General features: G+C 38.5%; 2 protein-coding genes across 5 annotated transcripts; one reads left to right on the top strand and one right to left on the bottom strand.

Annotated features, from left to right (window-relative positions):
• Positions 1-13: 13 nt before the first annotated feature.
• On the bottom strand, positions 14-24,777 carry LOC114356464 (facilitated trehalose transporter Tret1-like). Of its 3 annotated transcripts, none has more exons than XM_028309673.1 (9): positions 24,673-24,777; positions 23,751-23,883; positions 22,770-22,919; positions 21,890-22,088; positions 20,991-21,181; positions 18,292-18,531; positions 17,319-17,461; positions 662-773; positions 14-368 (listed from the first exon to the last, which is right to left on the bottom strand). In XM_028309673.1, the coding sequence occupies exons 2-9, from the start codon at positions 23,800-23,802 to the stop codon at positions 103-105; spliced, it is 1,353 nt and encodes a 450-aa protein (XP_028165474.1). In that variant the 5' UTR covers positions 23,803-23,883; positions 24,673-24,777; the 3' UTR covers positions 14-102. The 3 variants fall into 3 exon arrangements, with proteins under 3 accessions (XP_028165474.1, XP_028165476.1, XP_028165475.1); XM_028309675.1 differs by having other exon boundaries at positions 24,703-24,718; XM_028309674.1 differs by lacking the exon at positions 24,673-24,777 and adding an exon at positions 24,582-24,599.
• Positions 1,876-10,097, top strand: LOC114356467 (V-type proton ATPase 116 kDa subunit a-like). 2 transcript variants are annotated; one of them, XM_028309678.1, is made up of 4 exons: positions 1,876-2,079; positions 3,591-3,719; positions 5,799-5,887; positions 6,566-10,097. In XM_028309678.1, exons 1-4 carry the CDS (start codon positions 1,963-1,965, stop codon positions 6,633-6,635), a joined length of 405 nt encoding a protein of 134 aa, XP_028165479.1. In that variant the 5' UTR covers positions 1,876-1,962; the 3' UTR covers positions 6,636-10,097. The 2 variants fall into 2 exon arrangements, with proteins under 2 accessions (XP_028165479.1, XP_028165478.1); XM_028309677.1 differs by lacking the exons at positions 5,799-5,887; positions 6,566-10,097 and adding an exon at positions 4,842-5,765 and having other exon boundaries at positions 1,877-2,079.

The raw sequence follows: 24,777 nt of genomic DNA, 5'->3' as shown, positions 1-24,777 counted from the left end.
TAAAACAAAATCCTAACAAGTAAAAAAGTGGTTGTTCCCTTTATTTACACATCACAGTAAAAAGAAAATTAAATAATCTCATAAATCCTTTACAATCTAAACCTAACTTAGCATTTTCTGGACTTCAATAAGGCTCTTCCCTTTGGTTTCTGGTATGCAGATTAGCGTGAAGAGGAACGCTATGCCGCAAGATGCGCTGAAGATGGCAAAAGCTACATGGGTGCCTGTTCCAGCTATGATGTAGGCGAACGCAGTGACTGTGCTGAACCCTGCGAGCCAGCAGACGCAAACGGCTATAGATGATCCTACTCCACGAACGTTGAGTTGGAACATCTCTCCTACTAACGCGCCTGGAAGCACTAGGAACCCTGGAAAAGGAAATTGCTCAATTTATATCGTCTCTTTAAGCCTCTGGTGAATTAGAGTTAGAGGTGGTCATGCTCCTGCAGTGGAAACTTAAGTGACCTGATGATGATGAAGAATAAGGATATAAGACATTATTAGTTAGTGATTAAAAATAAAAGGAGCTAACTGTCTTTTTAAATCGGTGTGATAGATTAGTGTAATGCGTATTGATTAAACGCGCATGTGGCTATATTTTTGCCTCAAAATTGTCTCTAATAAGGGAGCTCTATGTCCAGTAGTGACATAAGAAGCTTACCAAAACTATTTGATATGCAGTATATGATAAAAACTGGTAACGGCAGCCATCTGATGTCGAGGGCCACTGGGTTTTCGATGTTATACAGGTATATGTAGACTGACAGGATCATCTGAAAAACAATAATTATTAACGATTTCAATTCAATTAAGTCTTATGTATAATTTCCATCCTACTGTTTCGTTTTCTAATATTGAAGCCCTAAAGAGAAACCTAATAGTTTTTCGAACAATTTGCCTACGAGTACTGGTATGTATTTCAATTACATAAAGCATATTTTGTCAATGAGGGCTTATCGTATTCTAAAATAGCGTAACTAGATTTCTATGCTTTAAAATACTATGGTTTTAGGGTTCGGACAAACCAACGCGATCACACCGCGATCAGCCGGCGTGCAGCGATGGCGACCAGACCTAAATGCATTGACCGCCATCGCTGCACGCCGGTTGATCGCGTTGGTTTGGCCGAACCTTTATAAGAATAAGAATAAGAATAAGAATAAATTTATTACTTAATAAAACTTAGCCTAGATACATTTGAATTCACTTACTTAAATTAAGGTTAGTGTGCGAAAGTAAAATTATTNACCAGTAGTTCCTGAGATTAGCGCGTAAACTACTACAATTTTTAAACAGTCATAACTTTTTACTGACAGCTTATTTTTTTTTCGTCCCATACTGAAAGTTAATCTCTATTCAAAGGACTATAAGCCAATATAGGTCTCATTGGTGGTGGACATTTGGACCACTTTTGGTCATTGTCCTTTGAAGTATTTTCATCGATAAAATTGTTTATAGATTACGCCATTAAAGTTTGATCACTACAAGCCCGGACACACTGTATATCCTCGAACCCTGCTATAGATAGCTACACAGGATTTCCAGTGGTGTGAAAGAAAGGTGGAAATAGTCCAACACTTAGGGAGTACACTGAAGATATACTCTGATCCTGACTGATCACAGTTTTACTTTCCCCTGGGACAAACTTGTCTTTCACTCGCTGAGTTTTTACGAAGGTAGTGCTGTAGATCCTAACTATCCAAGATTTCCAGTGGTGAGAACAGTTCTAGCTAATCTCATATAGTGTCCAACTCTTAGAGAGCTTTAGACCAAAGATATACCCTGACTGGTCTTAGTTTAACTTTCCCCTGAACTCTGCCTTCTCTGGTTAAGTTATTTTAGATTGAGGACTTCTGGTGGGAATAGTCTTGACTAATTTTATTCTAATTTCCCATCCAGCTAAACCCAGACGTGAACGCGTTCCAACGCAAGTTCGTCAATGAAGTCCGCCGCTGTGACGAGATGGAGCGCAAGCTGCGTTACCTGGAAAAGGAGATCCGCCGGGACGGGATTCCCATGCTGGAGATCCCGGGGGAATGTCCCGAGGCGCCGCAGCCGAGGGAGATGATTGACCTGGAGGTAAGGCTTTTGCTGCATCTTTCCCAACACAGACGGGAACGCGTCCCAACGCAAGTTCGTTTATGAAGTCTGCCGCTGCGATGGGATGGAATGCAAGCTGTGCTACCTGGAGAAGTAGATCCCGGGGGAGTGCCCCGAGGCGCCGCAGCCGAGGGAGATTATCGATCTGGAGGTAAGGCTTTTGCTACATCTTTCCCAACCCAGACGGGAACGCGTCCCAACGCAAGTTCGTCTATGAAGTCTGCCGCTGCGATGAGATGGAATGCAAGCTGTGCTACCTGGAGAAGTAGATCCCGGGGGAGTGTCCCGAGGCGCCGCAGCCGAGGGAGATGATCGATCTGGAGGTAAGGCTTTTGCTACATCTTTCCCAACACAGACGGGAACGCGCTCCAACGCAAGTTCGTCAATGAGGGCATTTGCGACGAGATGGAACGCAAGCTGCGCTACCTGGAGAAAGAGATCCGCCGGGACGGGATTCCCATGCTGGAGATCCCGGGGGAGTGTCCCGAGGCGCCGCAGCCGAGGGAGATGATCGATCTGGAGGTAAGGCTTTTGCTACATCTATCCCAACACAGACGGGAACGCGTTCCAATGCAAGTTCGTCAATGAGGGCATTTGCGACAAGATGGAACGCAAGCTGCGCTACCTGGAGAAGGAGATCCGCCGGGATGGCATCCCCATGGTCTAGCACGGGATCGCCAGATCCCGGGGGAGTGTCCCGAAGCGCCACAACCCAGGGACATGATCTATAATATAATAATATTAATAAATCTTTGGACAATTCAATCTATCTGGAGGTGAGAGGGTTTTGCTGCATCTTTCGACATGTTTTAGGAATGCTTGACCATTTTTTTAAATCCTTTGTGAAACCTTACAACAAGGTGTATTTCTGATATATTGGTACAAATAAACGAATTTGATTGATTGATTGATTGATTGATTGATTGATTGATTGGTGTCTGCAAACCACCTCAATTGGCAAACTGTGGGCAATTTTGGATGGACGATTTTGATGTCAAGTGTCCGCTTCCTTCAGTTTGGTAAAGGCAGTAACTCCAAGTATAGCTAAACATTTACGTTTGGAGTAAATTCCGTCCGACATAAGACTTCTCTGTCGAAGCGGCTAGTTGACCTAGAAGTAGGTTATTGATCCTGTTGCGCAACCATTACTCTTGAGCAGACTTAGCTAAATAAAACTTAAGAGTAGATGAACTTTTCGCATTGTCTGTTGTAATAAGTCCTTGACGTTCAATGATGACGCATCATCCTGTTTCTGGGGAACTCCAGAACAGCTTTTATTTTAGGCATCAATTACTTAAGGAAAAAATTTTGCCCTTTTAACCTTACAGAGTGAACTCGAATCATTGTCCGAAACTTTTTTCTTTTTCTTGTAAACAGTATGATAATCTGATTTCACTCACAATGCAGAACATGAAGGGAACTCAATATTTTTACTTTCCTTTTACAATTTTTTACGATAGTTTTTCCTAATGAAACAAAATTTTTCCTAGGCCACTTTTGAGAAGCTGGAAAATGAGCTTCGCGAAGTGAACCAAAACGCAGAAGCCCTCAAGAGGAATTACCTCGAGCTGACCGAGCTTAAGCACATCCTCAGGAAAACGCAAGTGTTCTTCGACGAGGTAAGCCAACATAACCACATACAACCATCTTACAATACGAGGAAAATTCTACAAATGCCGATTACTTTTTGTTATTCAAACGAGTTGGAGCGATAGCCGATGATGACGGCACAAATCACATGATTAACATTAAAACAGTGTAGCATGTTCAGATGATCCATTATGCCGCATATTGTTACGCGTTTTAATTGTCGTTGCCTAGTGCTACAAACGATATCGGCTGATAAGATAACCAGGCGAATGGTGACCTCGTGATGTAGCGTAAAACTAGTAATTACCGACGGTCATATACTTACGTAGCAATGTTTGATGAGCTACGTAAAATATCATAATTTTGGCATCTCCTTGACTGTGATGTATTGAACTGTAAATTACACAGTCTAGGCAATTACACTCTAGACTTCCGATGTAAACAAGCGGCATCTTCATCAACGTAATTTGTGAAATCAGTTGTTTACTTGGATGATATAATAAATATTAAGTGAATGGCAAAAGCACAATGTTTTTGCAAATGTAAAGTCAACATTGCTGTTGTAGAAAAAATAGCTCCACGATCAGACTTTACTTGTAAATTGTTAATTTTATTCATCATTTATTTTAATTTGTTTCCTTATTTTGGTCAGTGTTTCATATGTTGACTGTTTTTGTTTTTAGCTTCTCAATCCGATTCAAAGATAGGGATGCATCAAGGATGTAGGAAGCACACAAATACCTAACAGATATCTATTGTCATTATTTAATTGAATTTTTGCTAAAATATATTCACATCCTTTAAGTATATCACTGTAACAGTCAAATAATTCCTAATGGTCGTGGTTTTTCATCCTATTTTCTTATCCTTATCGAAATCTTGCTAAATAAAAACGTGGGCTTCAAAAAGATTCAATATAGTCGAATATTTTGATTCAGTACCTATTATGTTGTTTAATTGCAATGTCACGAGGCCAATGTCACATTCCAGCTGTTACAATAATGGGATTCTTTTCAAACCGGTCCAGTGTTACGTTATAATAGTTAATTGTCATGCCATTAGTATTTTTACGGTAGTAATTGAGATTTCACGGGCGAGTAGAATGTGACATTGGGCCTGGACGCCACTGACCTTGCCGGCGTGTGTCTAAGATGGCGGACCCGTCGCGCGAGGAGGAGCAGGTCACCCTGCTGGGGGAGGAGGGACTCATGGCGGGCGGGCAAGCGCTCAAGCTGGGGTATGCACCTTCATTCAACGCTCCCAGACCTACTTTTACTTCTACGCTCCCAACTTCCACCACATTCGGCCGGGGGCTCCAAATTCTTACAGCGTGGAAGTAAAAGCGTGTCCTAGAGCTATATTATTTTTGCAGCGCTTGTACTGTGACGCTGATACGGGAGTCTACCGATCACCACTCAGGCAAGCATTGGAGTCGGCCGGTTTATAGTATATCATCAACATAACACCTCTCTTTGACTTCTTGTGTGATGGAATGAGCTTAGAATAGCACCGCAGACACCCTTCGGATACGTTCTGTCGGCTTCGAGATAGTTCTGAGTCCCATGTGGAGAGTGCTAACCAATTGCTGCCTGAGTGAGTTTTAACTAACAGTGTTATCCGGAACATGATTTATTTTTGAAGTCCATTGAAGGTAGCGGAAGGTTTTTCAGGTCGTAACGTGCGTGGTAGACGTTATCAGTATTTATTTTTCCGTTTTCATTCCGTCATGCTTTCTGTATACTTTGTCATATGCATGCATTATGATTTTTATGTTCATGTTATACTTAGTCTAGCCTCACGATATGATCAACATTCGTCCAGCTATCAGAGACGTCACTCGTTATTTGATGTAACTTTCACAATGTATTGAAACACAAATATTACGGAGTAGAAACCGACTAACAATACAGGTTGCTTAATGTTCCGTAGTGTAGCTAGGTTGTAAGAGCACCGAACGCGTAGAACGAGGGTTTGTTTCACAGAGACGCGTTGGCGCTACTTTTCCTACAACAGGCATTGGGGACATGTGCGGTGATTGTTTGTTTGGGGTCCGCTTTCCGTGGGCGTCCGTGGGCAGTTTGTCTGTACATTTTATGTTTGTCCGATAGCACGAGGGTGGTGCCAGTACCACTGAGTCGATGACACGCGCGCTGATATCCGACGACCCGAACAAACATATGGGACACGTCCAACTAGGGTATGTATGCGTGTGTACATACGGCACTAGAGTGACACCGATCCCACGAGTCTGGTCCACGTCCAGATCTACTGTAGCTGGACGCAGTTACCGTTTCTGTGTCCAGGCACAGTGAGGTTAAAATCGATTGCACTCTGTCGTCTCGGGCTGCTCTGCTTTTTATTGAACGTCAAATGTTTGCGAATTATGACTCCCAAAGTATGTCGCACGAGCCGACGTAAGTGCTATCGATCAAGATGTTCACATAGTGTGACAGATTACTATTTGACAACACACACACTACGCTAACATTGACAGAAGCATACGGTGTAGATAATGCTTAGAGCCTAATGCTTGCCTCAGCTCTATGTGAACATCTCTAAGTAAATACGACTTACGCACTTAATGCAACCCCTTGATAAACTCAATACAGTAATCTAACAAGTTTGAAATCCCTAAAATGTTGTAACATCTTTATGTCACTTATTGATATCACATATTTGATTGAGAAATTAATAAAGATCAAATGAAAATTGCATGAAGATTAACTGTCATCATCGAGTCCCATAACGATAAATAAGATTTTGAACCCCAGTTTTTAAGAAATGTGCCCCTACTAAAGAAAATTTTTAAATTCCTTATCTTATTTATAATTTAATTAACTTGTAAATTTAGCTAAACTGCTTGATTTATTCCTAGTTTACGGGATAAGCAAGAATCCTTGGAATTCCTGCCTTGGTTAGTAGTGTACATTGTATTATTTCTGTAGTTGGTTCGGTAGCTGTGGCGGGTACTGGTATATGTTGTATGTGGATGATTGGCGTGTGGATGAGCACCCGGGCCTCTAAGGCAGAGCTGAAACAAGTCAACAACATTAACTTCTTTCACTTCTGTCCAGAGCACATGGGAATTTATATTATTATCAAAATAACACACTTTCACTTGGCTTACTAACACTTCACTTCCGTACTGCAATTATTATGTTAATCTATTAAACAAATGTGCGTGTGAGGTAACTTGGACTTCAAGAATAGATAATGGACTTAGGTGCAAACATTGTAAATGCTGAAATATTCGGTCTTTTTCGTGCTCACACTTTTTCCTTTCCTCTCTTTCAGTTTTTAAATAGTACGAAGTATAAATATAATTGTGGACCTATTCATGACCCCTGTGATAGTCCTTAACCTGTAGTATACCAGAAAAAGTTGTGAGTTACGAATATACGTCGCAACTTTCTTTAGAAAGTTTCTAACAGCGTCTTGGTACGAGTGTCTTAGATATTAATATAATTTTAATTTTTGTGTATACTTTTCAGTTTACTCGTGTTATTCATTCGTGTAGCATTGGTATTCAAATAACAAATTGTTCGGCGTTTCCAATCGAATGTGTTGAATGAAACTGTTCTATTATAGTCTGACAAAGTATAAAAGTTTCCATTGACCTTGGTTTGGTCAGGTATGGAGTTGATGAATTCGTCGAACGCGTGCTCAACTGTTTTCCAATCCAGTTGGGTACAGTGTCGAACGCATTGGCGAAATCCACGTAGAAAATAGCCACGGTACACGAGTCGCATTTGTGTGTAATCTGTTTATTTTACGCTTAGTTTCCATCACAAATATCACAATGCCTCGAGAGTTGTCTCGGTTCCATGTATGGTTATTAATACGCTATCACACCGTAGCCGGCATTGTGACGCCACGAACAATATCTATACTTGTGAAGACTGCGCCCATTCTATTTTCATTTACGATAACAATGCGGTTACAATTAATTGTAATGCTGTCCTTTTATTATGTCATTTATCGCACTTGGAACACTTCCGTGAGAGTGTGAAGATTACGAGCCCTCGTCTCTATTTAGGTCGTAGCTACGTATAGTGAATCAGATAAAATACTTATCTGTTGGGTGAGCTCGATATAACTCGATTGCGAGTTCAATATGAGTGCCGTCAAAACAATAACAATTGGCTGGATATTGAAATTTGGAATTACGATGAATTGATGAATGATAAATATGATCTCACAGATTCTATCTCGAAAGGTATCTCGAATTCACTTCAGATTTTCTCAGAAATCTGCGTAATGCCCAAGATTACGCCAAGGGTATTTATTGATGATAAACGATAACATTTTGTGTGTCTAAATTCTTTGGATAAGTTATAAATTCGCAAGATAACGTCACTTGTAAAACTTCAGTTAAAAGTAAATTGACTAGTTTAATAAAAGTAGCTAGGATGATAAGGAATGATATTATTATCAGTACAGTAATAAATTGACATGACATTGATGGGTCGACAATGATACCTACTTTAACAAAATGTGGATTATACTGGACTGGCTTGGATATCTAACCGATGACGCTGAGTCACAAATCACATGTCCGCGTCCACTATGCATTGTTCTTATTTCATTTTATTTGCTCGGGACATTGTTATGATTCAGGCAAACTGTACTTATTATGTGTACTTATTTGTTTCTTTTGTTGTTTGCTGCAACTATGTGTTGATAAGAGTTCTATTTTATGTTTAAAATGATACCATGTATAGATTTTTAAAAACAACCCTAAATTGCTGAATGAGTTTATTCAGTAACTTAGAAAAGGATTCTGATGTTTCAAAATCTCAACCGTTCAAAGCCTAGGCCTAAAGACTCTAATTTGTAGAGACTTGTATTTTTGCTTACAAATCAGGCTTATTTCGTGTAGTAACTTTAACTGTTTCATTCAATATGTAAAATGGTGTAACGGGAAGTATTGATGGTCAAATACAGTAGTTCCATTTGGTAAATTATCTTTTTAAAGCCAGTTTTAATGGTGTACAGTTACGTGAATCAAAGTCAAGGTTAGAAGGCTTTAGCGGTCAATGTTTATGTACATTACATATCCAAACACAATATGGATTATACAGGTGACTACTCCATTACATTATCATGTGGTTACACGTGAACGTGTCATCAAGTTGAGTTCTTAATAATTGATTTACAAGGTTTCCACAAGGTGGATCGACGATCTCATAAAGGTGGCAGGAAGGCGCTGGATGCAGGCCGCTACCAACCGGGCGATGTGGAAATCATTGGGGGAGGCCTATGTTCAGCAGTGGACGTCCTGTGACTGAAATAATGACGATACTGATGATTTAAAACCTTTATACTTGTAACTTTTCCCTTGTAACCAAATCAGCTCCTTAAGCAATCATTTCGCGTGCTCATTATCGGTATCGACGACATATTGTCATCAATACTTATCAAACACAGAATTTTTCCATAAAAACTATCTGCTGCTAGTATTTAGTATGTCAGCCGGATTCATGATAAATTACGCTGCTGTATCACGAATGCAGACAGTGACATAATAAATGAAACATCTGTTACTCATCTCGTTTCAGAATTATTTTTAGTTGTTTCCATGATGACATTTTTCAAGGTCTAGGATTCGTTCGCCCCTAATCTTTCGCCCCTTTGCCTAGAAATATGGCGAATAGGTTCATTTGGGGCGAATCTTACGGGTTGAACAGGTTTCAGGCCTTTCCAAATTATTTATTTAGCCTTAGTCAGCCCATCAAGATCACCCAGCTGTTTTGAAAACTTTTTCGAGAATGTGCAAAGTATACATAATTTTTTAATTCACACGTATTGAGCGGGCAATCATCATACATTTCCAGTTAAGCGAGAATGTGTGAGTCACGACATTCGATGGCTTGCAGGTCGGTAGTCGGATAACTGTTATTCTAAAGGCATTCACACTGTTATGTCGTGTGTCGTGATGAGATAAGAATATCCGAATCATATTATTTGTATGACAAGTGTTTACACAGAGAGGATGCGCTTAACGGTTTCTAAGTAAGGAGAAGATACGTTGTAACAGCTGATCATTCCTAGAAAGAATTATGACCGAATTTATGTTAAACTGTGATTTCACAATAAACAGTTTGAATTTCAACAGATAGCTGTTTCTGATTAAGGCACATATTATAGAAGTCTCACATAACTCAGCTATTGTATTTATGGAAAAAATAAAGTATAAGACAGAAAGCTTTAAGTTTTGAGACTCTGTTCTTCTTCTCAGTCGATATCATTCTTGAAAGAGGGTCGTGGTCGTCAGCAGTGTGGATTGTTGTGGCGATACGAATACGATGGCTTGCCATCTTTGAGGCTCTAGTGTTTACATCTATGTACATAGATCATCATTCATCAACATCATCTCAGCCATAGGACGTCCACTGCTGAACATAGGCCTCCCCCAATGCTTTCCATGTTACCCGGTTGGTAGCGGACTGCGTCCAGCGCTTTCCTGCTACCTTTACAATGTCGTCGGTCCACCTTGTGGGTGGACGTCCCACACTGCGTTTTCCGGTACGCGGCCTCCACTCCAGAACCTTGCTGCCCCATCGGCTGTCAGTTCTGCGTGCTATGTACATAGACAGACCGGAAATACCACCAGCATCTAATATTTATTTAATTTAAATAAAATGAGCAGGAATTTAGACAAGTTGACATTATCACTATGCAGTGTCGTTACTGAGTTATTATGTCTATTTTATAGTATCATAAAATCGCAGCGTCCTTATTTTATGTTTCACACGTAACATTCATTGTCTGTCTGTGTAACGTATTGTTTAAATTGTATCTTTATAACTATTTGTAAGAGCTTGTGAGATAATAAATAACATTATGGACATTGGGTTCATTTTTGTGCACCTTTATTGTGATTTCATGTGAACAAATATCGTAAAGTACATAAAAAAGACGGTTCTCAAGGCATATAAAATTCAAATTCTTTGGAAAACAATTTACAGCTGAATGAACACTACTAGTTGGCTTAATTAAATTACTTCCCTAATTGTACTTTTAAATTAACTGGCGATACCAAAGACTTGCCTCCTTGTCCTCATTTTAGAAGGCTTCTAATATATTCTTACACACAAATACACTCTGAAATTACCTGGTCTATTATTATTATTTTCAGCGAATGTATAACACGAGTTCATCCAATGATATGGGTCTAGTTTATAGTTTTAAGAGACGTTGATGTTATTGTTAATTTTAAGATATTTTATCCACTTATGACTGTTTTTATGAGATTAGAATATGTAACCAAATTCTAGCAGATAAATTCCTAGGTAAATAATATAAGTTAAATGGTAGGTTATACTCTACTTATAGTACCTTCAAAATGATCCAAATTATTGGACCTATCTTTAAAAGGTCCAGATATTTTATACTACTTAGGTTCTTACTTACCTTGTAAATAAGGTATTATGCAGAATCAAACGATGTAAATGATAATCAAAAGAGGTACCTGTCATCAAAATACGTTGCCGTGCAAGTTTTGGCTTCCTCGGTGGAAGTAAAAAACATGCCGAATCGCAAGGTTAAATGTGTTCTGCTACGATGACATAGTAAAAAATATGAACACGGTAAGTGCCTATATTTCTACTATGTCCACTTAGATTTTGCGATACTGCGTATTTTTAAAGCATTACACATCCAATTAAAATACAGAAATAGCCTAAAAGAGATTAATTCCTATTAGAGTTGGAATTCAGATCGACCTACTACAAAATGACGACTTCCCATAATGGATCTTTAAATACTTAAGGTACACTAAGAAAATTTGTGAACATTGTCCACTAGATTCTACTGAAGATCTTTAAAATTCGTGCAGTGGTTGTTGAATTTTGTACATGCACGATCCCATGTGTAGTATAGTAAATATTATTTTTTCCTCTATCTTTACTATGATATTAGTTACCGAACCGATGGAGATATATCTATGCATTAGTTTCACGACTTGTTATAACGATGGCTCAAGTTGTAAAATAACTAGGCAATTATCCTCACAAAGCGTGCTCAAACGATTTCCTTTGATTTGTTGGTTTCATACATCAATTTGACATGTGAATTAACTGCAGGCGACTTTACATCAATCAAAGTGAAAAAGGGTGTGCTTTCCGGCCATATATTAATGTAAATCACTCAATTTAAATGTTTACTTTGGCTAGATAAATTCCTATACATCAAACTCTTTAAAACCCTTTGTCTGACTCTTAAGCTTTACATCTTGATCTTTCTTGACGGATACCTATAATGCTCTCCGACACAATTTACACAATTTTTATTGACATGCTTTTTCATAGTGACTGTTATTACATGTCAAGCTATACTAAGAAAGGGCATTTAACGACTTTCAGTGTGTGGGCACAACATCTCCTATGTCATACTTTATGAGACCCCATAATCGTCTTATATGGCTCATGTATTCATCATCACCTACCACAGGTAATGTTGCTAAAAAGCTGAAACCTCATATTTTGGAAAGGACCCAATAAAGAGAAGTTTGGTGTGTTTAATTTGTGTTACCTATATCCCCAATCTAAGAGTGAAATGAATACCCCATATTAAAAAGATTTTGTTTTATGAGAACGGATTTTTCAGGAGTCTGTTAGTTTGCAATTTTATACTTATCTAAAAAAACGTTCACCCTAGACATATTACATCGTATTCAGTTCACGAGACGGCTGGAGCCCGTGTCTGTGCGTTAGAAAAAAGCAGACTTTCCAGCAGACGAATATAAACTCACGTGCGGCGACTTGGGCCCCTGCCAAGGTGACCTTACGTCACCGTGTGGAAACAGCAGTTGGTTATACCTATTACCTAAAGGCGCCATGAAATGCTGCCATAGTACGAGTATTAGTGTTTTTTATTCCTACATCTTTAACTGTAACTGTAACCTTTAAAATGTCAAAGGCCCGATTTCCACCAAAATCGAGAGGAGAGGAGATGTGTTTGAATAACCAATCAGAGTTCGTTATCAGCTCAACTTCGAATCGGAAATCTGATTGGTTATTATTAAATTTCAAATACATCTTCTCTCAGCATTGGTGGAAACCGGGCCTTACTGACGCTCTATGTACTTCAATGTAATGATTTTTTAAGAATTTTCCATTAGATTGAGCTAATGAAATGAGTTTGCCGCAGTGAAAGGCTTGCGAAGGCTAGCGAACAATTTGACTGTCCAGACAAAAGCCAGTGGCATTCATAGTTTTTAACATTTTACAACTATTTGACCTTTCTGACGTAAACAGACCATTTATTTGTAGTCCTATCAGATAGTCTCCTATATTTTATTTGAATTAGACTTCAAGGTTGACAACGCTTACAACACAGTAGATAAATCAAACAGTACGGAAGCTTCATACAAACGCTCGAAATCAGACTCACGCACACAGACGCACGCTTTACACGAGCTCTAAGCGAACCTCGCAGTCCATCCGTCGCGAGTGTCGCGCGCGTTGTGTTTTTAATAATAATTTTATTGCATGCACTATCCGCTATATTTTTAAAAACATGCCACGAGTGTATTGCGTAGTATACGGCTGCTTGAACTCGGCATCTTCAAAACCAGAACTTTCATTTTTTAAACTTCGTAATAATTCTGAATTGTAAAAATGATTAAATATTACTTTTTAAATAAAGTGTTTACATCTGATTTAGTAATAGTTCTTTTTAAATTACGTAATTACGCTTTTTAACAATTTATGTGTTCTATTTGATAAAGTAATTTTCTCCGCGCGCTTTTGTACTAAGTGATGAACTGTATTTAAAATGAGGCAATAGCTATGTGAAAGTAAGTATCCGGTATTTTATTTATGAGAATAGAATATCTTCTACCGGCCTCTAATAGTACTTAATCAATTTATTCGATTATGTATTCGACCATNGATGACGTAATTTATGGACGGCCCCTTAGCTCTTTTACTTGAGTTCCTTTGAACGCGCTGATGAAAACCCTAAAAAAGCGGGCAGCAATTAAGCAAACGGTTTGAAACTAAAAATATTAATCTGGTTGATTCATTTCATGTCAGAAATTTAAAATGCATTTTATAGTTACCGTGTTAGTCGTTAAAAAAAGTTAGGTTATTTTGTTTGTTATCAGAGTCAGATGTTTTTAACGCCAACAAGTTATACAATACATAATATAATCTAAATTATTAATGTCAATGTGTACAATTGTCAAATAATTAAAACGATAATTAAATAATAGTCAAACAACATTAAAACTAAATGAGATGGTGTAACAAAGTTAATCTAGTTAGATATTTTATCCTGATTTACTAAATACGCAGAAATTAACAAGACAAAACGGACTTGTTTTTAAGAACTCGGATCAAATCTAATAATGCTTAATTGAATTTTATTAAAACAAAGCAGCTAGCCACATTTCGGCACGAAATTATTGGTTGACTTATTTCATCATATTGTGAGATGTTCTTCTTTGTTGTAAACGCTTTCCGTGAAATCTTATTAAAATTTTAATTAATGCCTACTATAAATTGCTCGCAATTGTTTTGGATGTACGCGGGCGGAAATATTACGTTTTTTGGCAACCGTTTTAAGCGGCTATTCGTTCTGTTATTTTTGTGTTTTGTTGCTCTCAAAGCTTTATATTATCATGAATGCGAGAGATTTATTAAGCCCGGATAAATTTTTGCACTGAAGTTATTTTACCGCACGTATGAATATGACATAGGTATCGTCAACTGCAATTTGGATTCAGTACGGAGTGATTTTGATTATTAATAAGGCTTAATGAGCAAGCACTTAGTGGGTGATAATGAGCAAGCACTTAGCATTGTATTTAAGTATGTACAAAATTAAAATGAGCAGATGTCGCAGAACCGATGCATAGTGGAGAAATGCATATTGAATGAATACCACATAATGGTCCTGGTACACTTGCGCGAAAGACACCAGAGCGAAAGCCATTTGCGCAAATACACTAGCGCGTAAAGCCATTTGCGCGCATGGACACTTGCGCGAAAAGACATGAGCGGGAATAGACGTTTGCGTGAAAAGACATGAGCGCGAAAGAATTTCCGCAAAGACACTAGCGCGAAAAGTCATTTGCGCGAAGTTTGCGCTCATGGACACTTGCGTAAATGTCATTCGCGCTAGTGTCTACGCGCCAATGTCTTTCGCGCTAGTGTCTTTCGCGCAAGTGTCCCGATACGCCACATAATCATAGCATAGGATGCCACACTACCTACCGACAATTTTAATATTACGAGTACTACCGAATGAATAAAGCGGGATATTAAAATAAGCTTTGTGTTTGGAATGATGTAACTAAAAGATTACATACTTTGTTCACATTTCGTTTGTATGTTATTTGATTTTTTCACTAGCCATGTGGCCTGTTTTCGAAAAATTCGGCATAGCCATCGTTCAGTTAGTCTTAATAATATACAAAGACATGTTTTAATAATGTCGTCTACAAAAAGTCATTATCCCCCATTATGTTCCTTTAAGAGAACTTATTAAATCTCTGCCGTTTCTTTTGTAGCCGCAAGTTCCACAATATGATTGTGTATTTATTGCCTTCGAAGCAAATTGTATTATGCCAACTTTCACAAAAACGCATCATTTGAAAAACTCCACCCGCCTTATTGTTAAAAGTTTTATCTTAACAATGCCTGTACAAAACTTATTTTCGAGATTTTATGTAAGAATTATTTTCTTTTCCCTCGCTAATGTTGTTAGGTACTTTTGTAAGAATTTCTAGACTGTCTGAGACAGTAATACAATCTACATTTTGTGAAAGAAGATATCTTCACCTTTGAAAAAGGTCAGGATTATTGTATCTGTATTTCATGTCAAAGGTATTTTTATTACGTTGTATTATATAACCTAGATATCGTAGATGATCCTCATTGTGTTATAAAAAACTCATGTACCTAACTCATTTTACTTTTGCAAGTAGGCTTTTAAAAAACAATTTTACACGTCCCAGTATTAACCCTGCCACTGCTTCGGGACAATAATTGGGCCAGTGTTGAGAAGAAGCAGCGCAAGAAACTCAATCATTTTTGAATCATTTGTACATTTATGAAAGGTTTTTGATTAACCGTAGTTACAGGTTTTCAGCCATATTTTTTATCTCACGTAACAGCAAACAAAAGAGCTTACCTCGAAGAATCATACTTATTACGCTAAGAAATTTAATAAAAGCAGTCTGTACTTACGTAATTTGTTCGAATATTCGAATATTAAGAATATTTATGAGCTCGTTCTAATTGCATAGACTTAGAGGTTTTGTAGTTAATTAAGTAAAACAATTGTTTATTTCATAGGGCATTATTAATTCGGATAATTTGTCATTTAAGTGCGTATTAAATAAGAAGTGTTCCTTTGAATACGAATTTGAATTAGATGTAAAGTGGCTTTTGAAGTTAGTACTGTCTTCGGGTTGTTATGAAGAGATCGCTTTTTAATGCTGTTCGAACAATTAAAGTACGAGTACCTACTGAAATTGATTGTAGATACAATCAATTACTTAGGTATACTTATCTAAGTATACTTTGTTTCAACCTATAAACCGTTTTTCTTTGATCTTCATCAAGCTACAACTGCTACAGGTATAATGTACCTAAAATCTTCCTCTTGAATCACTTTATATATTAAAAAAAAACTGCATCAAAATCCGTTGCGTATTTTTAAAGATCTAAGCATACTCGTTCATAGGCACAGACAGGAAATCGAATTTGTTTTATAAGAATAAATTTATTACTTAATAAAACTTAGCCTAGATACATTTGAATTCACTTACTTAAATTAAGGTTAGTGTGCGAAGGTAAAATTATTAATACCTAAACTAAGCAAAATTGTTTGCCTGTGTCTTAGGTATTTTATTAAAAGTAGGTTAGTGCATACTAAACATTATCACAATAACAGTGTGTAACTAAATATAAATACATTTCTATTCTTAACTACTAAGCATGATTTTTACCTTGATCTAAATTAAGTTACAATCTGTAGTAGGTTTTCTGTTTCGTCATAGGTTTTATTTTTTTAGCCAATCTTGTATGATTTTTTTTTTTTTGCATGCGACTTTATTCATAGGGTAAATACATAGAAAATATTATGACTATGCTTAATATTACTAATGTACAAGGAACACGAGTGAGGGTCACATACTCGTGATTCATACTCATACGAAGAATCTAATTCGTTATATAAATCAAGAGTTACTTTACCCATCCTTGTCCTGCCTATAATGGCCTTTGTGGGGCTCTAGGCGCCCNCTAGGCGCATATTCTTTTTATAGTGCATACTTATATATTTATAGTGCATACTCGTACCTACTTACTGTAGATAGAGTAAAGTCCTGTCACTCATGCCTTGATTAACGGGAGACAGTGCTCTCGGCTGAGTATTCGGTGTGTATGAACATTACGCCGAGTGCTCGGCCGAGCGCTCGAGTATGTGACTCGCTCACCCAACTGTCTCGACCGAGTAAACATTTTACTGTCTCGCCCGTTTACTCGGTACGTGTGATCAAGGCTTTAATCTGTACACTCTTCAGTGATGCCAACTAGTGGTCGCATACGGTAGCTCTTATTAACACATTCCCATAAAAATTATCTCTATAAAAATTGCTTTTTTCTTGAATCACTTACCAAGGCCAGCCCGCATACAAACGTAGAGGTAAGCAGCAGCGGTCGTCTTCCAAACCTCTCTACGAACAACGGCGTTATGCACCCTGACATCACGTTGACTGCTCCCACGATGATCGTGGCTATGTACGGAGTGATTGATGACCCTGGAACAGTTTCAAATAGGTTCTTTAGTTATTGGTTTCAACCAGAAAAAGTCCACTGCTGGAAAAATGCCACTAAGGATACCCACAACGACTAGTTCTATGGGTAGCGTGACCGTATCCAGGGGCTGCCCGCAAGTTTCAGCAGATCGTTGATCCACCTAGTGGGAGGGAAACCTGTCTACACTAGTTACCAACATCCTAAGTCTGTCGCCATAAAAATAATGTTAACACCATTATTGTGTTCAGGCAGATTGAGGTAAGATAGCCATCAGTTTCTCAGTGGTTGAGGATTCCGGGTGAAGCTAGCTTTGGCCTGACCATTAAGTGAGATGTAGGCCTCTGAGCTTATTCGTTGTGAATAAAAAAAACGATACCTATCTCGAATAGGTACTTTGTTGCATAGTCTGGTTTGGCTGATATTTCACTACTGCATGCTTTACAAAAGATACTTAGCAGGCAGGTGGCAGGTAGCTAATAGCTCATAAGATAGGTTAAGGGGACCTATGATATATTGATGTTTGTTGTCCGTGGTGCATATATTTTCATGAAGGTTACTAAACCTTTGTATATTACCTGTCATCCGCTTTGCAATAGAGGGAAGTCGAACCTTAACTTCGAACTCCTCATAAAATATTCTTCTGATTAATTTTGTTGCGGGTCCAATGACAGTTTAACTTTCCCCCGGGACAAACTTGACTTTTAATGGTTGGGTTTTTATTAGTGGTCAAGCTTTAGATCCTGGCTACACAGGAGTTGCAGCGGTGAGAACGAGAGGTGGGAATAGTCCAAAAAAAAATTGATACTTAGGTTATTAAAAATACTGTAGGTACCTGCAATTTCGAAGATCAATGTAGTGTAAGTCAACATAGCGCTGACACCAGCCGTCTGCTGCAAAAGGTACAGAAAAGACGTTAAGATAAGCGCCTTTCTGTTGCACTTCACTTGGAGCAGCGTCTTCCATGGGTTCGACTTTCTGTTCTCTTCTAATTCCATTTTCATTTCTGATATTTTCTCCGCATCTTCTTTCCTGTTTAGAGCCAGAAATGTTGATCTGGCATCATCTTCCCTGTCTGAAACGCAAATGAAAATGTGAGCTTTTCCAGCTAAAGCCCGGTCTGTGAGCACGTAGAATTTTGTCCAATGAACCCAAGCTAGCCATCCTTATCGCTCGCGCGTAATTATATTGCTGTCGCGACTGTGCGACGGGCGCCCGCAGTGAGTGTGCGAGCGCGACAGCAACATAGTTACGCGCGAGCGATAAGGATGGGTAATTGGGTAGCTTGAGGTCATTGGACAAAATTCTACGTGCTTATGGACCAGACTATACTTCATTCGCATGGATTTTATTGATATAGGTAGATCGTTTCATCCACGAAGACGTCCCACCAATTTTTGGTCGACGTAAACGCGGGGCGCGGGGAGTTTGATCCAAGCAATCTGAGCGTCATTATTGTAGTGTGCGTGTGCACTCATGGATAATTTAGCGTATACCGATAACACTCAAACATTAGCGGAAGAATGGTGGGGCGCGTCTTCGTGGATGAAACGATCTACATACCTATAAACAAATTGAACTAAACATAAGTTACAATTACCTAGTAACGGATAACGGACAAGTTACGTAAGTAGTTGTAAAGAAACCAACAGTTTTCATTGATTAACCAATTTTATCCAGGCTTGATTGGATTGTTGGGTCATAATGGGTGCGCCATAGCATTGCGATTTGTCGTTGAGTAGGCTATTAAAAGATTATTGTGCGATTATGATAAGATAGTTGGCAATATACTAAGTATTAACGGTCGGAATAACTTTTTATATTACCGATATCAGAAAGAATTAACTAAGAGATTTATAAGAATGAATTAAATATTCTAAATCGAATGATTTAGGTAAATCACTGTACCGATAGTCAAAATAATAATAATAACAAATGCTTTGTCATAATCTGGCCAGACTTTATTTAGCTCTTTGTATGACCTGTAGTATGACTTACAAAAATCGATTTTTTGTGGCAACCCTCTAAATATTGCTAAGACTTCTTTCTGGCAGTAAGAATTAATGGGTAACTACTCGTAGGTATTATTAATATTGCCAGAGTGTTCAGATTTATTGTGACACTGTCAGTAAGTATAAATCGTTTCATCCACGAAGACGCGCCTCACCAATTTTTGGTCAAGGGAAGCGCGGGGAGTTTGATCCGAGCAATCCGAGCGTCATTATTGTAGTGTGCGCGTGCACTCATGGATGATTTAGCGTGAACCGATAATACCACAGTATATATTTATGAGCTAAAGCAGTACGGAAACTAGGCCCTTTTCGGCGAGTTAAATACCTACACTTCAATTGAGTGTGAGGGTTGTCGCGCGGAGTGCGTCCCTTTATCTGAAGTTTTTAGAGTGACTAGACATTCAGCTCATTGGCTATAACGATACCGTTTTTTAACGTTTTAGATTTTTCTCCATTAACAGTACTTAGTTTAAAAAAAAATGTGTAAGGTAATAAAAAAAACGTTCAACAATTCAACATAATACGATGTCTTTATTTTTTGTTACTTAGGTATAAGAAGTAACATATAAACTAGCAAATCAAAATCGAATCAAATTACTTATCAAATAGAACAGATTTGTTAAGAAGCGTAATTACGTAATTAATTAAGCATTTTATTTTAAAAGTAATATCAAACTATTTTCACCTTTCATTAAACGCAATACACTCGTGGCATGTTTTTAAAAATACAGCGGACAGCGCATGCAATACAATTATTATCTATATTATACTTAATAAAAGAAAGTCGTGTTAGTTACACCACTTATAACTCAAGAACGGCTGAACCGATTTAGCTGAAAATTGTCAGGGAGGTAGTTTAGAGCCAGGAGAAGGACATAGGATACTTTGTATCCCGTTCGAAATTTAAAAAAAGTCTGCTTATTTATTGCCATTAAGGCGGAACAAAGTTCGCCGGGTCAGCTAGTTAAATTAAAAACACAACGCGCGCGACTTGCGCGCGACACCCGTGACACCCGCGACGGATGGACTGCGAGGTTCGCTTAGAGCTCGTGTAAAGCGTGCGTCTGTGTGCGTGAGTCTGATTTCGAGCGTTTGTATGAAGCTTCCGTACTGTTTGATTTATCTACTGTGATAATACTAAAACATTAGCGGAAGAATGGTGGGGCGCGTCTTCGTGGATGAAACGATCTATAGCTACATTGATGCAAAGAACATAAGACAACCATGAAACTTCATCATCAACAGCCCTTTACAGTCCACTGCTGGACTATGAGCCTCCTCCAGTAAAGTGGAGGGTTTTGCCAATCCCCACGCTTTGCAGGCGGATTGGAGATCGCAGTTTATAAGATTGATGTTTTTCAGAGAGCGCTGCTGCCCGTTCTCTGGTTGATGTGTGGTCCCTAAGTCGCCTCTTACGACACCCGCGGGAAGAGTAGGGGTTGGTGACAAATGTATTGTACTCTGCCGTCACCACACGGCGTGATAATATGGAATACATTTAAAGGCGTGCCATGAAACTTACCCTTTATAATATGGAATATAGGTGTCTCTGGCATAAAAAATATACCGCATATAAAAACAGCTCCCACGATCATTCCTATGTAGTTGACCATCTCGTAAGAGACATAGGTGCCCACAGAGTAGACTAATAAGAAACCCAGGCTGTTGAATATCCCTGTGCATCCTAGCAGCATGCCCCGGACTTCTGTTGCCCTGGAAATGGAGAATTAATGAGTGTTTAATTGCTGTATTTCCCGAACTCCATAGTCCGGCCCTTTTCAAGGCAATTTGATTAGGCACTTATTACAGGGCAGATATGTACCATCTTAGACTGTATCTCACATAACACGAGGTGCGATTGCGGTCAAATACCTGCCATATTATGTTACGCATAAAAAAAACTAAGAAATATCAGGGAATTTCAGTGTTTTACATTCACAACGGGGAAGCTCTTGGCCTGCATCTCATTTGATGAAGTGATGATCAGAGTGAAGGTGGAAGCGATCTTCACCAGAAATCTTCAATAACAGAGGAGAACTTTCTTGCCTGCCTCCAACTGCCGTAACATTGTTGCTATTACAATTTTAAGATGGTAGTAGCTAGGTGGATTTAAATCAAGCCCTAACCAACCGAAACTAGCAGAAATTTTCATCACTGGGATTCGAACCCGGGATCTCTGGGTCCGAAGCAGGTGGTCTTACCACTAGACCAGTAAATTATTAAATTTTAAAGTATTTTATCTTATTGGATTCGTTCTGCGGTCTGCGGTCAGGTCAAATGCTCGCGCCCGCACTGTCAGATCATTACAAAATGTATAGAGACCGACAATGTTGTTCATACATGATGCGGGCTGCGTTCATTTTGACCAGACCGAAACCGCAAAACGTATCCAGTGTGAAAAATCCTTAAATCATCACTTACGCGATCTCCCCAATATACACCAAGTTGATTCCGAACACCACACTGATGCCAGCGCCCAATATGAATCTAAAGGCGATCACAGCCCCTGGATTCTTGATCAGCGCCAGTAAGAGGAACGATACCACCCCTGTCGCCGCTCCCATGATGAGGCACGGCTTCCGACCCACCACATTGGACAGAGGGCCTGATACAACTGTGCCTGGAATAATAAAAACAATTGTCAGTGTATTAAACCTACTTTTCAGGAAGGAATTCCATTGATTTTCAAATATTTAACAAAATGATATAATGGAGTCATCACGAAAAATCTGTCACTTTGTATAAAAGTTTTCATTCACAAACGATGCTTGCTTAAATGAAGCAGGAAATCGAACGCACAGCGTTGAATGGAGCTTTGTGATTGGTTCGTGTGTCACCCTGTGCGTCCATGCGCACTTTGAGACCTCAAAATATTGTTTTGAATACGGGCACAAGCCACCAATATAAAAGTCCACTCAAAAGTACCCATAATTGATATTTTCGGTGCCAGTCTGCCAAATGCCAAGCTCAAGAAACGTACTTTTAAAGACATTCTGTCAATATCGACAATGTGCAGTGGCAGCGAGTGGTGAGCGCAAATCTTGACTTGTTTCCACTAAAGTTGTTCCGCTAAATGTCGTCCACTGTTGGACAAAGGACATCCGTAAAGATCGTTTCATCCACGAAGACTCGTCCCACCATTCTTCCGCTAATGTTTGATAATAATGATCTATGAGTGCACACGCACACTACAATCAAACTTCCCGCACCCCGCGGTTCCCTTAACCAAAAATTGGTGGGGCACGTCTTCGTAGATGAAACGATGTATAGTTTTAAGTCCTAAACAATTTGCTATACAAACCTACAAAGCTCCCAATTAAAAGTATAGAAACGATCCAGTTCGTCTGTGATAGACTCGGTGTTTGGGGGAACTGCTCAGGGTCATTTAGCTTGGAGATGACTGGTGATGGCCAGCCTGCTGCGTACCCGAACATTATCTGGCCCAAACATGCTGAAAAGGGATATCACACTGTCAAAAAGCTACCGATTAATATCGTGTTTTTTAAACGTGACTATATCCACCTCTCGTTCCCACCGCTGTAACTCCTGTGTAGTCAGGATCTACAGCTTGACCGCCAATAAAAACCCAACCAGAGAAGGTCAAGTTTGTTCCGGGGAAAGTTAAACCTGTCATTGGACCCACAACGAAATTAATCAGAAGAACATAGGAGGAGTTCAAAGTTAAGGTTCGACTTTTATTGCAAAGCGAATGAGAGGTGACAAAAAAGGTTTAGTAACATTTAGTAGGGTTTAATTAGAGGACCGAGCGCATAGGACGTCCGACGACCTCATAAAGGTAGCAGGAAGGCGCTGGATGCAGGCCGCTACTAGCCGTTCACTATGGAAATCATTGGGGGAGGCCTATGTTCAGCAGTGGACGTCCTATGGCGGAAATGATAATGATGAATTAGATGACATAGAGACAGCCAAGGGAACAGGCCACAAGCACGCTATGGTACCTACTGTATTTTTATGAAAATGATGTGCTGTATTTCTTATGACAGGTCTTCCACAACTTTTGAAAGTTTTAATATTAATTTAAGAATAAGAATCTGGCACACAAAGCACTAACAATAAAGAAAAGTTTCAAAAAAGTGGGGACCTTTTTTCAGTATTAACGGACTTCTAAGGCATAAGTAGGTACGGTTGCGATTACAAAACAAATCAAATAGGTAATATAGGCAGCATAGCTTCCCTCAAAAAACAAATAGTGGCCAGTAAGTATGAGATAATTAAAAATAACGTGGATTAAAAAAATATAAAAAAACAATTGAAAACTTACCGACAAGCGCAATGAGGATTTGCTTCGCGTATATCGTTATCGTCCACAACATTATTAATAATTAATAATCCCACCGACACAGGTAAACTAATAGCACTGACATTCATACAAACATGCAACAATGTTGCTAAATCTGCACAAATAAGATAAAAACTTAACACTCCGATGCTAAATAATACCTAATCCTTTTTCTAGTTGAATGACTTAAACTTAAACCCAGTCAAACAGGTCTCCGTCTCAGAGATGTATGTGAAAAGAATAAATAAACCATGAGTGCGTTAACACTGTTGTTATTTAGAACGGTATTACATAACCGGTATTTATTTACAATACAGTCCATTAGCTCTACTTCATAGCAAACGTGTTGCCAAGTATCTATCACAGAAATGAACTAAAATTTATTTTGTCAAAATCTACAATCTTCTTGAAGCGTGACCCTGGCCAACATTTGCAGTGATAAAACCTATAAAGATTAGTTTGCAAAATTTGTCTAAACTAGTTATTTAGGGCATCTAGTAGATACCCTAAATACTGTAGGTAGTTAGATGTGTAGATTATGTATAGATGAAAAATGCCGGAAAAACGCATCACATCGAGATGCATTATTATGTAAATTATAGACTATTTATTATAAAACTATTTATTTATTTATTAAGAATTCATACAGCGTACAAAGTGCTAACTGTGTTGAATTTTAATATGAATTTTATTTCGAGTTTTTGCCCGTCTTCGTTTAGGTACTTTGTTATGGGTCTGCAATGCAATTACTTGTTTTAGTAATAAATTCTATTTCTCTGAAATAAAATTAAATATTTATTGATCACTTTTAACCATAGCTTTTAACACCATAAAAATCGGTTGAAATGTTTTATTACATCCAGCAAATAATATTTATACGTTCTATTTAAATTTTACTTTCTACCTATCAGATCTTTTTGAATATTTAAATCACTTTAAATATCACAGAGCTATGTCTTTAGGAACAAATTCATGAATGTACAGCAGAAAAATGTTTTGTTTGCACATG

This window comes from Ostrinia furnacalis, unplaced genomic scaffold, assembly GCF_004193835.3.
Source record: "Ostrinia furnacalis isolate ACB-3 unplaced genomic scaffold, ASM419383v2 OfSCF2810, whole genome shotgun sequence".
NCBI lineage: Eukaryota > Metazoa > Arthropoda > Insecta > Lepidoptera > Crambidae > Ostrinia > Ostrinia furnacalis.
Note: the sequence above shows the minus strand (reverse complement) of the source record. Positions and strands in the feature narration are given on the sequence as shown.